The sequence below is a fragment of the Anneissia japonica genome, unplaced genomic scaffold, assembly GCF_011630105.1.
Source record: "Anneissia japonica isolate Jap-2015-1 unplaced genomic scaffold, ASM1163010v1 scaffold724_len3256291_cov202, whole genome shotgun sequence".
NCBI classification, from domain to species: Eukaryota; Metazoa; Echinodermata; class Crinoidea; order Comatulida; family Comatulidae; genus Anneissia; species Anneissia japonica.
The window spans coordinates 713,408-727,729 of NW_022744966.1; the positions used below are offsets into that span (position 1 = coordinate 713,408).

Below are 14,322 nucleotides of genomic sequence, written 5' to 3' on the forward strand. Positions count from 1 at the left end.
AAGCAACACAGTGCAATTTATAATAATTATAAAACAAAAGATAAAAGCATAGGTGTGAATGTAAAAATATTTCATTTGAAACTTTAAGTGTCCATTTGCTGTGAAATTGCGCAAATAGATAATAATTTCAAAAAACATCTTACCTGCAGCACCCCAATTAGGATTAGAAGGATTGTTGTACCAGCCATCATATCCTGAGTATTCTTTAAAAAGAAAACAGTAATAATAGTAATTACAACTACAACATTTGTAGTAGTAGTAATAATAATAGTAATCATAATTAGAAATAGCAATAACTGCGTTGTGAATTTTTACCCCAAGATGTGAACACCTATTGTATGCAGTCTCACCAGTTCAATGGACCAAGCTTGATTGAAATCAGCCCAATTATTTGCACTATTATCATTTTGAAATGTTGCCAAAAAGAAGAATCAGATGAAGAAGAATAATCAGAACAAGAATGGAAAAAAAAAAACAGTACCCATTCGCCTGTGACTGACTGGGTAAAAATTGACAATTGTAATGAGATACTGTATGTTGAATCATGTCATGCTCACTGTTCGAACAAAACAACATCGAACCATGAAGGCATTCACAACAAGACATGCGGTTCGTCGCTACGTCAATCTGACATTGTGCCTATGGGCGGCCTAGCGGTCTTAAACCTCCCCCTAGATCCAATTTGGATCTTCAACTAATCTCTTGGGGGGTTTAATATAGATGTGTATAAGAGACAGTATGTATATATATATATAAAACAAACAAAGTAGACAAACTTTTCCATAAGCATTTATTACTACAAGTTTGTTTCGTATGGACAGCTGTCAAAAGCTGCCAACACTCATCAGGTACAAATACATAGTGAGTAGTCAGTACTATGGTTCCTACCATTGTTTAGCTGAGGTGTTAATATTGCTTAGTTGTTACACAATAGATGTTTTTTTCTGTGTCTACATAAAGTTACCAATTCATTTCTGTTATTCAATGTGCCTAATCTTGGTTATGAAATACTTTTCCATCAGGCATAGATTACATTTTTCTTGGGCTGGAGAGTATGGCTTAAATTTGGCTAGGATTTTCCATTTTAACGAGTACAGGATAGAGTTATCTTTAAGGGTCCATATATATTGGCTAAAGAGTTGTAGCATTTTTTTAGGTCTTGTTCCTATACGTTGCATCTGGTTTTGAATGTGTGCTCTGTTTCTTGGGTTTGGTCGTCATATCTGGTAACTGTCGCTTGGTATATAACTCCTTTGGTTAAGCAGTTTCCTTCTAATGGGCATGTTACATTTCTCCTGCTATTACAATTAGTTTGTGCGGTCAAATCAGTTGTTTCTTTTTTCATCAGCGTCTTGTGGTTTGAAATTATCTGTTTCATATTAGGCATACAACTTACTGATATTGAATATAACAAAGATATTAGCACCCTTACCTGTAAATTGAGTCAAAGCAACACAGTGCAATTTATAATAATTATAAAACAAAAGATAAAAGCATAGGTGTGAATGTAAAAATATTTCATTTGAAACTTTAAGTGTCCATTTGCTGTGAAATTGCGCAAATAGATAATAATTTCAAAAAACATCTTACCTGCAGCACCCCAATTAGGATTAGAAGGATTGTTGTACCAGCCATCATATCCTGAGTATTCTTTAAAAAGAAAACAGTAATAATAGTAATTACAACTACAACATTTGTAGTAGTAGTAATAATAATAGTAATCATAATTAGAAATAGCAATAACTGCGTTGTGAATTTTTACCCCAAGATGTGAACACCTATTGTATGCAGTCTCACCAGTTCAATGGACCAAGCTTGATTGAAATCAGCCCAATTATTTGCACTATTATCATTTTGAAATGTTGCCAAAAAGAAGAATCAGATGAAGAAGAATAATCAGAACAAGAATGGAAAAAAAAAAACAGTACCCATTCGCCTGTGACTGACTGGGTAAAAATTGACAATTGTAATGAGATACTGTATGTTGAATCATGTCATGCTCACTGTTCGAACAAAACAACATCGAACCATGAAGGCATTCACAACAAGACATGCGGTTCGTCGCTACGTCAATCTGACATTGTGCCTATGGGCGGCCTAGCGGTCTTAAACCTCCCCCTAGATCCAATTTGGATCTTCAACTAATCTCTTGGGGGGTTTAATATTACGCAATGGTCTATGCCTTACAGGCTGATCAAGTGGCATAATTAAGCCAAGAACTCTTCCTCCCAATGTTTTAATGAAATATCTCCTGTTTGGTTTAACATCAACTACTGTCCCATATATGTTAAATAGTTTATCCACATGATAACTTTAAATCTGATAGTTCTTTGGTATGAAGGTCAAAGTTCTCTTTATCCTTCTCATTCCACTTTTTTAAGGTTGCTTGGGCATAATTACAATCTTTCTGGTAATCAGCTTTAAAAGCTTGGTGGTGAGTGGGTAGCATGTCCTGTATGGGACGTCCAAACAGCTTTACAGCAGGAGATAAACCATCTTTCCTACATGGAATGCTGCGGTAGTGCAAGAGTGCATTCGCAAGTTGGTCTTTGTCCGGTGTCCGTCTGTTGCAAGAGTAGATGAATTTTCTCATGGATTTGACAGTCGCTTCAGCTTTCCCGTTGGATTGTTATGGTATGGTGAGCTGTGTTTCATGGTTACTTGCTAGTTATGAGAAAACTGTTTAAAATCTCTGGAGGTAAATTGGGGTCCTCCATCACACCAAAGGATTTCTGGTACACCAACATTACAGAACAGATCTCTAAAGCTACTCTCACATTATCACGACCTACACAGCGATCGGTACACGACCGACACCGTCGTGGCCAGGTCGTGATAGTGCGATAGCAGCTAAGAGCAACTTGCTCGTGACAAGGCAGAGGTTGTGCATGGTCCCGGAGTTTTCAACATGTTGAAAAATTTATTGTGGTCAGTGCTGGTCGTCAGTCTAATCTTAGTCGCTCTCACACGTGTCGTAATCATTTGGCTAAAGTGGCCATTATTACTTTTCACCAATAAATGACAAGAGGGCAGGTCCTACTTCCAGTCGTATGTGACCGCAGGTCGGTACAGTCACAGTGCTAGGTCGCGATAATGTGAGAGTTGCTTAAGCCTGTCAGTTGTCGCAGCAGTCGTTATATTCTCACCCATGTCTTCCATAATTGGCCACCAGTCAGTCAAGCAATCTACAATAATGAGGTAATTTCTACCATTCACAAAGGCAAAATCAACTGCAATTTGCTGGAAAGGTCTGGACGGCTGCAGTTTCTGAATTAACGGTTCTCGTGGATTGAGTGGTAGATTGTCTTGACAAAACTTAGTTTCCTGTCAAGTTCTCTATGTCTTGGTCAATGATGTAGACGTAAGCTTAAGTAATGTAGTCGATGCAGGGAAAATATCAGATCCACAATCAGGTAAGGTTAGAACCTCTATGTTGTGGTGCCTGTGTGTCATACTCACAGTGGCTCGTGGAGCATGGATAAAGTTAGAATTGTTGTCTCCCTTACTGCATGTATTAACAAGCACCGCACAATTTTGCGTTCTTAAGCAGACAGTGGCGAAATGTCCACATTTCTGAAGTACAGTAATGCCAGATGCAGGGCAATGTTGATGTCCGCACTGATGAAGTTTACCTCAATACATACACTATCTGACTGTTGTTGATCATGCTTAGTAGGATGTCTAGGTGAGTTACCAACATAAGTAGTATTATGCTTTTTCTTACCTGGACCAATGCACAGCAGCGGTGCTCACTGCTGCTAGTCTGGGCAAGAAGTTGAGGCCTGTTGACCTCATCTTTCTGATGTTTGGCTGCTTCTAACCCTTTTGTTACGGAAGTTGTTTTCGCCAGGTCCAATTTGGGATCTAAGGAGTCGTTCAACAATCGTGGTATTGATAAGGCCTTCAATAATCTGATCTCAAATTGCTTTCCGACTACACTGATCATCACAAAAATATCACTCCCTGACTAATTCACTTAGGCTGACTAGGTAATCGTAAAAGTCCTCCTCTGGCCTTTGAAGTCTAGGCCCCTAGGCCTAGCTCTAAATTTTTGTCTTTCAACAAATTCATTTATCTGACCTTGAATATATGTGCCTCAAGAGACTGAATAACGTATCTGAGCCTGATCAAGTAAGTCCCAAGTTCATTAAAATTGAGAGGAATAGGCCTAAATGAAAAATTGACCTGACTTGGTTTTTTGTGTAAACTTGTTTTAATAACTGTAACTCATTCAAACAAATCAATCGAACCATCCATGAAGGCATTCACTACACATGTGGTTCGTCACTACGTTGTGCCTATGGGCAGCCTCAGCAGGGGCCTCACACTTACCAGTATCCAATGTCCTTAATAGAACTGAGCTTGAATCTGAAAAAAAAAAGTCATAAAATGATAAAGCCTCAGTTTTAAAAACATGCTTCAATTACATCTAGGGATGGGAGGGATTGGGAAGGGAAATGAACATAATGTTAAAAAAAGAAAATCGGAAGTAAACAAAAGAAAGGAAAGAAATTAACAGAATTTTAATGAAAGAAAGAGGGAAGAAAACAAAAAATAGAAAGGAAAGAATAGGAAGGTAAAGATATTAGAAGGGAAAAGAAAAGAAAGAAACAGAAAAGGTAGGAAACAAAATGAAAGGAAAAGAAAGCGATCAATGAAATGGGAAAAGGCAAAAGGAAAGAGAAACAAAAAGAAAATCAAGGAAAAGAAAGGTAAAAAAGAGATGGTAGGCCTATTATACAAATTTAATGGAAAACAATTGAAAGAAAGGAAGGAAATGAACACTACGCTCACACTAGCCATTCGCCAACAGCGAATTGAGATACCGTTTGGCGAAGAAAAAATGTGCATAATTTTTATATACTGTAAACAAATTTAATCTTCGTAAGGCTAGGCTAGGCTCGAGCCGCGGAGATACGGTATCACCTCGCTATAGCGACCCTATTTTCACCGCATGTTCAGTACAGATTTACAGACACTGTCAAGTTCATGTGGAAAATCCCAGATAGTTAAATCATTCTGGGCATGCGTATGGACATGTATGGGCAGTTTTGAAGCAAACATTCTGATCATTTCCTACACATGACAGGCTAAACCTATACAGTAGTTCCCAGGCTAAGTAAGAGAGAACGCTAAAACGATATTTCTTCGACGATTTCGTTATTTAAAACATAGTTATTATATTACTTATAATAATACATGCATTCCGAACGTATTATTCGGTCCAAACACAAAAATCAACTTCTTAAAACCAGACGATCAGTTAACAAAACAACAAGCATGGTCTACCAGTTGCCGTGAAAACGAACTGTCATGCCAAGCCATGGAGATTATACAAGACACAAGATACTTTTATTGTCACTTATAGAAAAAAATTCACAAGTAAAATTCTTTTCTTTTTTTTTTTTTTTTTTTTTTTTTTTTTTTTTTTTTTTTTTTTTTTTTTTTTTTTACAAAAACAATTTCCGTAAATGAATTTCTTGCTTGTTTATGGCTTATTCATTTGTAACCAGTCGTAAAGGCGGTAATAATAGTAAATTAATGATTGAACAAATTAAACAAAAATGATCATTTACGATATGTGGGACCGACGGCTACGGACCTACTAGGCTAGGCCTAGTGCTACGTCTAGGCCTAGGCTTAGCTAGGCCCTAGTTCAAATTGGGAGTAGAGAAGGCCTCACTTTTTGGCATTACAATCGACTGCTATTTCAAGTACTGTTTCGTACAGTACAGTAGGCCCTACCTCTTGTTTTAGCTCTACAGCATATCAAATGTAATTATCAATAAAATTGATGCTTTTATAATTGTACTTTCGGTCTCCTGTACTCTTTCCTAAACGCAACACATTTTCGTCATCACGATGACCTTTCCTGAGGGTAGACACCGCGCCTTCGAAACCCTGCCCTCAAATTGGTTATATTTTTTCGGGGGTGGGGTGTTGGCGTGCAAACAAGTTTCATAGTGCGTGACACCATACTCTTTGGTGACACCATAGTCAATAGAAAATATCTATTACGACTATGGAACAAGCTCAGTGACACAGGAACAAGCTCAGTGTAAGTCGATGAAGATTTATTTAAATAAAGAAACCCTAATGGTTTTATTTCAGAGATAAATATAAATAAATCTAACAAATTGAAATTTCATTCTTAACACATTTCCTCCATAATCAAGGGGAAGCATTTATTGGTTGGTACAGCGTGAGAATCTCCAATAACCTCAGCCCCACCATGGTTGGGGCTGAAGTTCGACAAATTTTTAGAAAAGTTTAACTAAAAAGAATCACCCGCAGAAACATGCTTTGAGTTTTTTCTGGTGGAAGGTTTAACTTTAATTTTGTTTAATATTCTGTCGTGTCATTTTAATCAATTTATTTTATGGGGAAAGAGAAAGGGAAAGAAAATCATGGAAAGTAAGAGAAAGAGATGTTATTATACAAATTTAATGGAAAACAGTTGTCAAGGAATCAGAAGATTGGTGATAATCAAAAAAAGGAAAAAAACAGGAAAAAGTGTAACTAGTAACCCGGAATAATAATAAGTGACATTTAATGGAATAATTTCAATTGATAACCAATGCTAAGACCCCCTGTAACGATTAAAGCCCGGCTTAGAAAAGCTAAACACGGTGGCACGCCAGGCCTAGTTACTAGTAGGAATCTAACATAGTCTGAACTAGGCCGTACTTACGCTAGGTCTGGTGATCGCAGCAGTAGGGAACAATTATGTATTCACGTCATCGTGGGTTTCCTATGCTCTGATTGGCTAAAAGAAATCTATTTTGCTTATGTGTACTGCAGAAAAAAATACTCGTCCGGGCACAACGAAGACACAGCTATGGTGTACGTCCCCTGTTCAGTCCCGGCTAGTGCCTCTGCTATGGCCCGGGTCCGGGGGGGGGGGGCTTGACTACAATTGACGAGTGCATAATAATGTATGTGATATAACATTGAAAGATAAACAAATACAGTTTTGAAATATAGAATCACTGTTGTTATGTCTCTCATTCACTCACTGAGACAAATGACAACAAAACCACATTAAGTAATCCAAACTGGTTGCCTTTATTATCCACCATATTCAACAACAACTACAACAAACTCGAACTTTCTCTGCTCTTACAATAATAGTGGGCGCTATACAACTTTGAGTACATTACATCCTTCCTTTTTTCAGATTACTCTATCCAACAATAGCATAACAAACAATTCCAAAATTAACTCAAAACCATTAAACCTTTTACAAGCATATACTGCAAGTCTTTGAAACAAATTGTAAATAGTCTAACAAACCAATATGCATTATTATTGCAAATTATGTTATTACAATAAACCTTATTCAGAAAAATGAGTGCTGGTTTTTATTTTGTTATCTACTTCACAATGTTATAATGATAGTTAACATAAGTACCAACTATAATGTATCTGCGTGTATGATTTTTTTTTAAACCAATATAACAACATCATAAATCACTTCGACTACTCTTGAACAACATCTTTACAAACTATTATAACACAACATTTTTAATCACTACTACTACTCTTGACATCTTTATAAATCGAGTCTATCCGGTTTTCTCCTAATACGCAGAGGATACCCCCTTCGCGGTTCCGGATTTAGGGTCTTGTTTGTTGTTGGACCCTCCTATTGTACAGTTTCCATTAAGTCATTGAGTGCCGTATCCTCAACTGTGACGTCATCTGTTTGTGTCTACTACCATAAAACTTCTTCACCTGAGTAATATTTCATTTCCGACGCCTGTTTGCATCATTCTGATCACTTATAGTGACTTGATTACCATATTTAGAAACTACGTCATACACTCTAGGTTCAAACTTTGTCGAGAACTTGTCTCTCACTTCCTGGCGAGGAAGAACACAATCTCCAGGTCTAACATCGCTTGGACGTGCGTTACGTTTCACGTCCGCAACTGCTTTGATTTCCACTTCATCAACTGATCTCTATCTTTGACCTCCTCGTCTACAATCACTCTCTCTAATTCTGGTAATTTGGTCCTTAAGGCCCTACCATTAGCAATTCAGCAGGTGTCTTGCCTGTTGAAGGATGAGGAGTCGTTATATACACAGCTAAATATCGTGTAAGTTCCAATCTTTCTTCATAGTATGCGCTTCAAGATTGATTTATTCTGACGTTCAACCTCTCCATTTGCTTGTGCCCATTTCGGTGTCACCTTCTGATGCTTTATTCCATTGACCTCCATGAAGTCTCTAAACTCTCCTGATATGAATTGTGGGCCACTGTAACTGACGATGACTTGCGGTAAGCCATGCCGCGCAAACATAACTTCTAGCGAACGTACAGTTCCATCAGTTGTAGTACTTCTCATGATGTCTATTTCATAGAACCTACTATAATAATCGACGACGAGAATGTAATCCCCTGTTGGTAAGGGTCCCAGAAAATCTACTCCTACCGATCTCCATGGACCATCCGGAAGCTCGGTACTCATTAAAGGTTCTGGTGGTTCTGCTTGTCCTACTAACTGGCAGCCCGAACATTTCTTTACAAACTCTTCAACGTCCTTGTCTATTTTTGGCCACCATACTTTCGTTCGTTCTTTCGAGTCTCAATTCACGGGTGTCCCTCATGGCCAATCTCCATTATAGTCCACCTCAGACTCTTTGGTACAACGATTCTTGTCCCCTTCATTACTACTTTTCCTACTACACACAACCCATGTGCCACGTGCCGATATTCTGGACACTTGTTTCCTTCCCATCTCCCAGTCGCAACACACTCATCATACAGATCACGGATTTTCTCATCATTTGCACCCGCTTCTCCGATGTCATCCATTGTCATAGCTTTGGGAATTGCTTTGACTGACCCAAAGTTGACATACTCGTCTGTATCGTCGAATGGCAGTTCGTCCTTCTTTTGTTGTATTAAACGTGACAAAGAATCAGCTATGTTCTTGTTTCCAGGTCTATAGATTACTCTGAAATTGTATGGTTGCAACCGCAACACCCATCTTTCGATTCTTGCACTCGGTCTGGATTTTGACGAGTAAATTACTTCCAATGGCTTATGGTCTGTGACCAGCTCAAATTCCCTTCTAAAAAGGATATTAAATTTCTCCACTGCCCATACTAGGCCTAACGCTTCCTTTTCGGTCTGTGAGTACCTTCTCTCTCTCTGCGAAAGGCTTTTACTAGCGTAACGTATCGGTCTCCAGTCACCTTCCTGGAGCTGAAGGAGCACCGCCACAAGCCCGACTGGACTTGCATCAGCTACTACCCTTAACTTATCAGAATGATTAAAATATGCTAGTGTGTCTTCTACCAACACATTTCGTAGGGCATTAAATGCATCTTGTTGTTCCTTTTTCCCATTTAAATGGAACATCCTTTTTCGTCAACTGCCTAAGTGGTTCAGTTTTGGTAGCTATGTCGGGAATGTACCTAGCACTAAAGTTTACCAACCCTAAGAAACTTCTCTCTTCCCTGCTATCTTTCGGTTCTCTGGCTTCTCTTAATGCCCTTACCCTGGCCTCTGTTGGGCCAACCCTTTTGTGACAACAGATGTCCCGTGAATTCTATTTCCTGCATGCAAACATGCATTTTCCTTGGTTTAGAGTTAGCCCTCTGGCCCTTGGTTTCCAACCAGGTTTGCCAGATAGTCTTTTAATTAATCTATCACCATAAAATACATGCCCAGCTACATCATAATATTAAAGCCCCATTCCCGGCAAAATTTCAGTTTTTAAGAAAAATCTAATTTTTGTATAATGTTATAATGATTTATAAATATAATACGGAATTGCATAGAAGAAATATCGTAGGCGCCGAAAACATTAGCCTATCCAGCGCTGCTAGGCTAGGCCTAGCCTTACCTCGATATAGGTTCTGTTATCACACATAAAAACGGCCGACATGATATTTTCCGTTGTTAGTATTGACACTTTTGAAATATAATATTTCATAGGAATTATTTCATTCTGACTGAGATTTTGACACTTAAACATCTCATCCTTAATCGAACGACCGCATTTTGTGCGAGATACGAAGTACAAAAACTAATCTCATTAGAGAGGGCGCACTTTATTGACTGTATAAAAGTATACATAAAAGCGAGAGTATTCCAGTGGATGTGATCTACAACCTCTGAATTTGCCTAGTAACGATGAATTCGTCCAGAAAATGGTAATATTTTATGAGAAATAGTCTGTATTTCTCTTTTTTTTATTCTTTTGCGTAAAACTAAAATTCATGCCAATATTTTTCCATGATTTATAATAATTGGAGTAATGCAAATAAATATTTTCTAAAAAAGTAAGTTTTTAGTGAAATTTTGCCGGGAATGGGGCTTTAAACAGCCTAGGCCCTATGTTATTTAGTTGCTGACGCCCGAAAATAACCTTATGCGTTTGGGCGATCAATTTTTCTTTTTTTCCTTTTTTTTTCACGACTCGCCTCTGAATGTTAATGTCGCAGTATTTAAAGCAATAAATCAATGTTGCTATCAGAATAATCTTCTTCATTCTCATATGCAACCTAATCGACAGACTCTGCAAGGCTTGCTTGAAATTGGAGGCGTCATCGAACCCGGATGAGCACATCGAGCAATTATATATGGCGCTCTACATAAAGAACACTGCAGCACCTAGGGCTATACAATTCAAGTGGGCAATAATAAATTAATTAAGTATAGTATTTAATTTATATTCAAAAGAAATTCAAAAGAGATAGAACCTCCACAAGAATGGAACATATACAAAAACACACAGTATGGTACAAACTTGCATTGAACTGTCTTAAACGTGGATAACCTTCATAAAAAATATATATATATATATATTTCATCAGAACAATTTAAATTAATGTAACTGTTATAAATTCGCCTAGTGGAAAACCAGCTTAACACGCGAACTTACTACTGCAATGAAGCAACTAAATGAAAGCAATTTTAAATATGGGAAAATACGATTTTGGTGGTGAAGATTTAAAAACTCATAAAATGGTATTATTTAGAAGATTACCCTTGCATTTGGCTCCATTTATCCAGCTAGACGCACAGGACCACAAACAATTAGGAATTCCGACCATGAAACAGGGAGTCGTCTTATACGCCAGACATACAAATATCAACCAAAAATATTTTAAAACGTGGGGGTCGTCTTATACACGGGTCACCTTATAGGACCTACGCGAATATTGTATACGGTATTATTACGGAACCCCTGTGGAAGTTCGGGTTCCCGTCACATTTTAAACGGTTGTGTTATAACAATAAACTCGCAAGACTGCTCGCGACTACTAGATTCTACAAGTGCGTGGTTGGCTGGGTTGCTTTCGTCGGAAAGGAGAAATTTTCTCTGTGAATTGATTCTCGAACGAGATAAAGAAAGCTCTTTAATGACTCAAGCTACTATATACCGTTTTTATATTTTTAATAAAACCAATTTCTTCTAATTTTAAATACGTTTTCTCCTGATTTTGTGATAATTCGTTATCACGCAAGTGCTAAATGCGTGACACATTTATGATCTCGCATGTGTTTCTGCAAAATGCGTTTCATCCAATATCACTTTGAAGTGATGCGTGACGGTTGGTAACTATGGCATAGATAACTGCCGGGCCCTAGGTAAGGTAAAAATGCACCTGGTCGGACATAGAGACAGAGGCTCTAGTGGGGTATACTCAGACGAAACTCTGAATGCTTATACATTCAGAGGTTTTTTAAAACAGATACGGGACGGCATTAACGCTCAGAAATATCTAAAAAATATTTTGTTTAAAAAATTAAATAATATTGAGAACAAACTATGGTCAAGTCATGTTATCGTTTAGGGCCTATTAAGCATTTCATGAATCTATGATATATTATAACATTGACAACATCAATGGAACACATAGGTGGAATTGTGTCCAACCCGTCGTGAAAATTTACTGAATACTCAGTACATGTGAAAACTCTTGCAAAAATAGTACTCGCTGCTTATAACTTTGGCTTCAACCTTCAACCCTGACCACCAGGTGCAAGCTCGGTGGTCTAAAGGCATGATGCCAGGCTAGTGATCTGGAGAACGTGGGTTCGAGTCCCACTGGAGAACAACTTGCAAATATTTTTTGCAAGTGTTTTCACACGCACGCACTGAGTATTCAGTACATTTTCACGACAGGTTGGGCAAAATTACACATAATAGGCCCCCCTAATTGATTCTCCTGGCGCAAATCCAGGTATTGTTTATTCCATCACGATAATAACACGATAAACGATAAACAGTCATCGACCTACTTGCAGTGAAGTGAATCTAAAATGTATTCATGAAGTTATGATGATCTGAAGTGTTTAAAAACGTACAATACTAGTTAAACCAACTTTAAAATACCACAAATACAAATGTGCGTGACGATATTTTATTGCTTTAGAAATGTGATTTCAAAAAGTGTATTAGTGAATCACGCACTGAGTATTCAATACATTTTCAAGACAGGTTGGGCAAAATACATATAGGCCCCTAATTGATTCTCCTGACGCAAATCCAGGTATTGTCTATTCCATCACGATGATAACAATTACCATTCAATAATAGAACAGTCATCGACCTATTGCAGTGAATTGAATCTAAAATGTATTCATGAAGTCTACTTGCAGCGTTTGGGAAATAGGTAATAGGTAAATTGTAATGAATATAATCAATAACTATAGCCTCTAAAACCTAATATTATTGAAGGGTCCTTTTAAAGTTTGAATAGGATTTTTTAAAGTTATATTTTTAGATCATTATACCAGTCATTATAACAACTCCCTGATTATACATATTAAACGAGCCCCCAATAGCCCCGGGCCCCAGTGCTGTGCACTCACTGCACTGCCCATACCTACGCCACTGGACCTGAGTATTATTAGTGGTTACATAACGTTTGCTATGCACTGTATCATGCGCTATAGAAGTGGAAGACCCTATGTATTGGGAATGTCTCTCTCTCTCTCTCTGGTAGGGCCTACAGTACAATCAGTTCAAAAGTGTAAGGTATAAGATAGTGTGGATTTTTAAACATTTTTCTAATGGTAATGTTCAAAATAAGTGTCAAGGAAAGTAAGTATGATTGTTGGAATAAATGGTCAACATTTTATTTTGAACTCTCACCCTGACCTTCGCCTGGGCGAAGTGGGCGAAGGTCTTGATCCGCGTCTAGTTAGCATGAATTTTTGTAAGCCAGGACCCATAGTATTTTGTTACGTTTCTTCACAGAGACCCCCCTCCTTCCATCCACCACTGTGATTAGAATCAAATATAGAATTTAAGCTAACAAAAACAACACATCCAAAACAAGTCTATGTTATATTAGACCTGTATTGAAAAAAAAATTGTAAATTCAAAAATTCGGCCAATTTCGGCCAAATATAGTTTGGCCGTGACTTTTCAAACGTTACGGCCAGGCAAATTTTTATAAGGCCAGATTTGAGGAATCTGGCCGTCAAAAAGGCCAAATGGCAACCCTGTTTCCAACACCTTTCTCAGCCTCAAGGCTGTAGTAATAGCGCCCTCTAATACTCTAGGGAGACGAGTGACGTCTTGCCGGGTGGCGAATTTTTTTTTCCGTACGAAACATTTACATGAAACTCCACTCGGGCCGTCTCGGCTGAATCGACCCGAAAATCTCATTGCAGAATTCAGGAGGTCAAAAGGTCATCAACAGAAACGTCTACAAAACAACTTCCGAGAGAACGTCGCTGTCTAATTTTTAAAAATACATTGATGTTACTATGTTAATACCAATGGGTCGTTTAAAATGACATATAATATCTGATTAAGCTGCACGAGTAATGAAAAGTGTTATTTTAACTTGAGTTACATACTATGACAATTTTAATTTTTTTAGTTAGGCCTTGGTTTTGCATAATTAATTACCTAGGCCTACTAAGACGCTTATTGGGAAAAGCCAAAGAGTAAGGAAAAGCGCGTTTTTCTTCATCAAATGAAACAGGGTGACAGTTATTTTCAAATTAAGAGAAGAGCGGAGAATAGGCAGCTCTAAAATACTGGATGCCATAAGACCAGTGCCAAATATGGCAGAGCACCAAATGAATTTAAAAATGAGCTACTTATTAATATTAGGCATAGTAATCGGCAGGTTCTTGATTACAAGGCTAGACCAAGTTAATGTAATGCCGAAATGATTATTATTATTATTAATTATTATTACCTGTACGTTAAGGGGAACGTAGACAATGGAGGAATTAGAGAACAATTTAAAAAATGACGTTAAGGGAAAGTAAACAAAAGATATTCCCCTTGGGCTAGTTATTATTTATAGGCCTAGTAAATAGTATCTGTAGATTCTTCATTGCAA

The 14,322-nt window shown here is 37.7% G+C and overlaps 1 protein-coding gene across 2 annotated transcripts in view; it reads right to left on the reverse strand.

Annotated features, from left to right (window-relative positions):
- LOC117119837 (dual oxidase-like) overlaps positions 1 to 14,322 on the reverse strand; it is a 51,611-nt gene that overhangs the window by 15,413 nt on the left and 21,876 nt on the right. Inside the window, exons 4-5 of one of the 2 annotated variants that reach the window (XM_033264802.1) lie at positions 4,333 to 4,368; positions 144 to 203 (exon numbers count right to left, since the gene is read on the reverse strand). In XM_033264802.1, coding sequence (XP_033120693.1) covers positions 144 to 203; positions 4,333 to 4,368 — 96 coding nt within the window. Of the gene's footprint in view, positions 1 to 143; positions 204 to 1,590; positions 1,651 to 4,332; positions 4,369 to 14,322 lie in introns of both variants that reach the window. The other variant, XM_033264801.1, reaches the window with a different exon arrangement.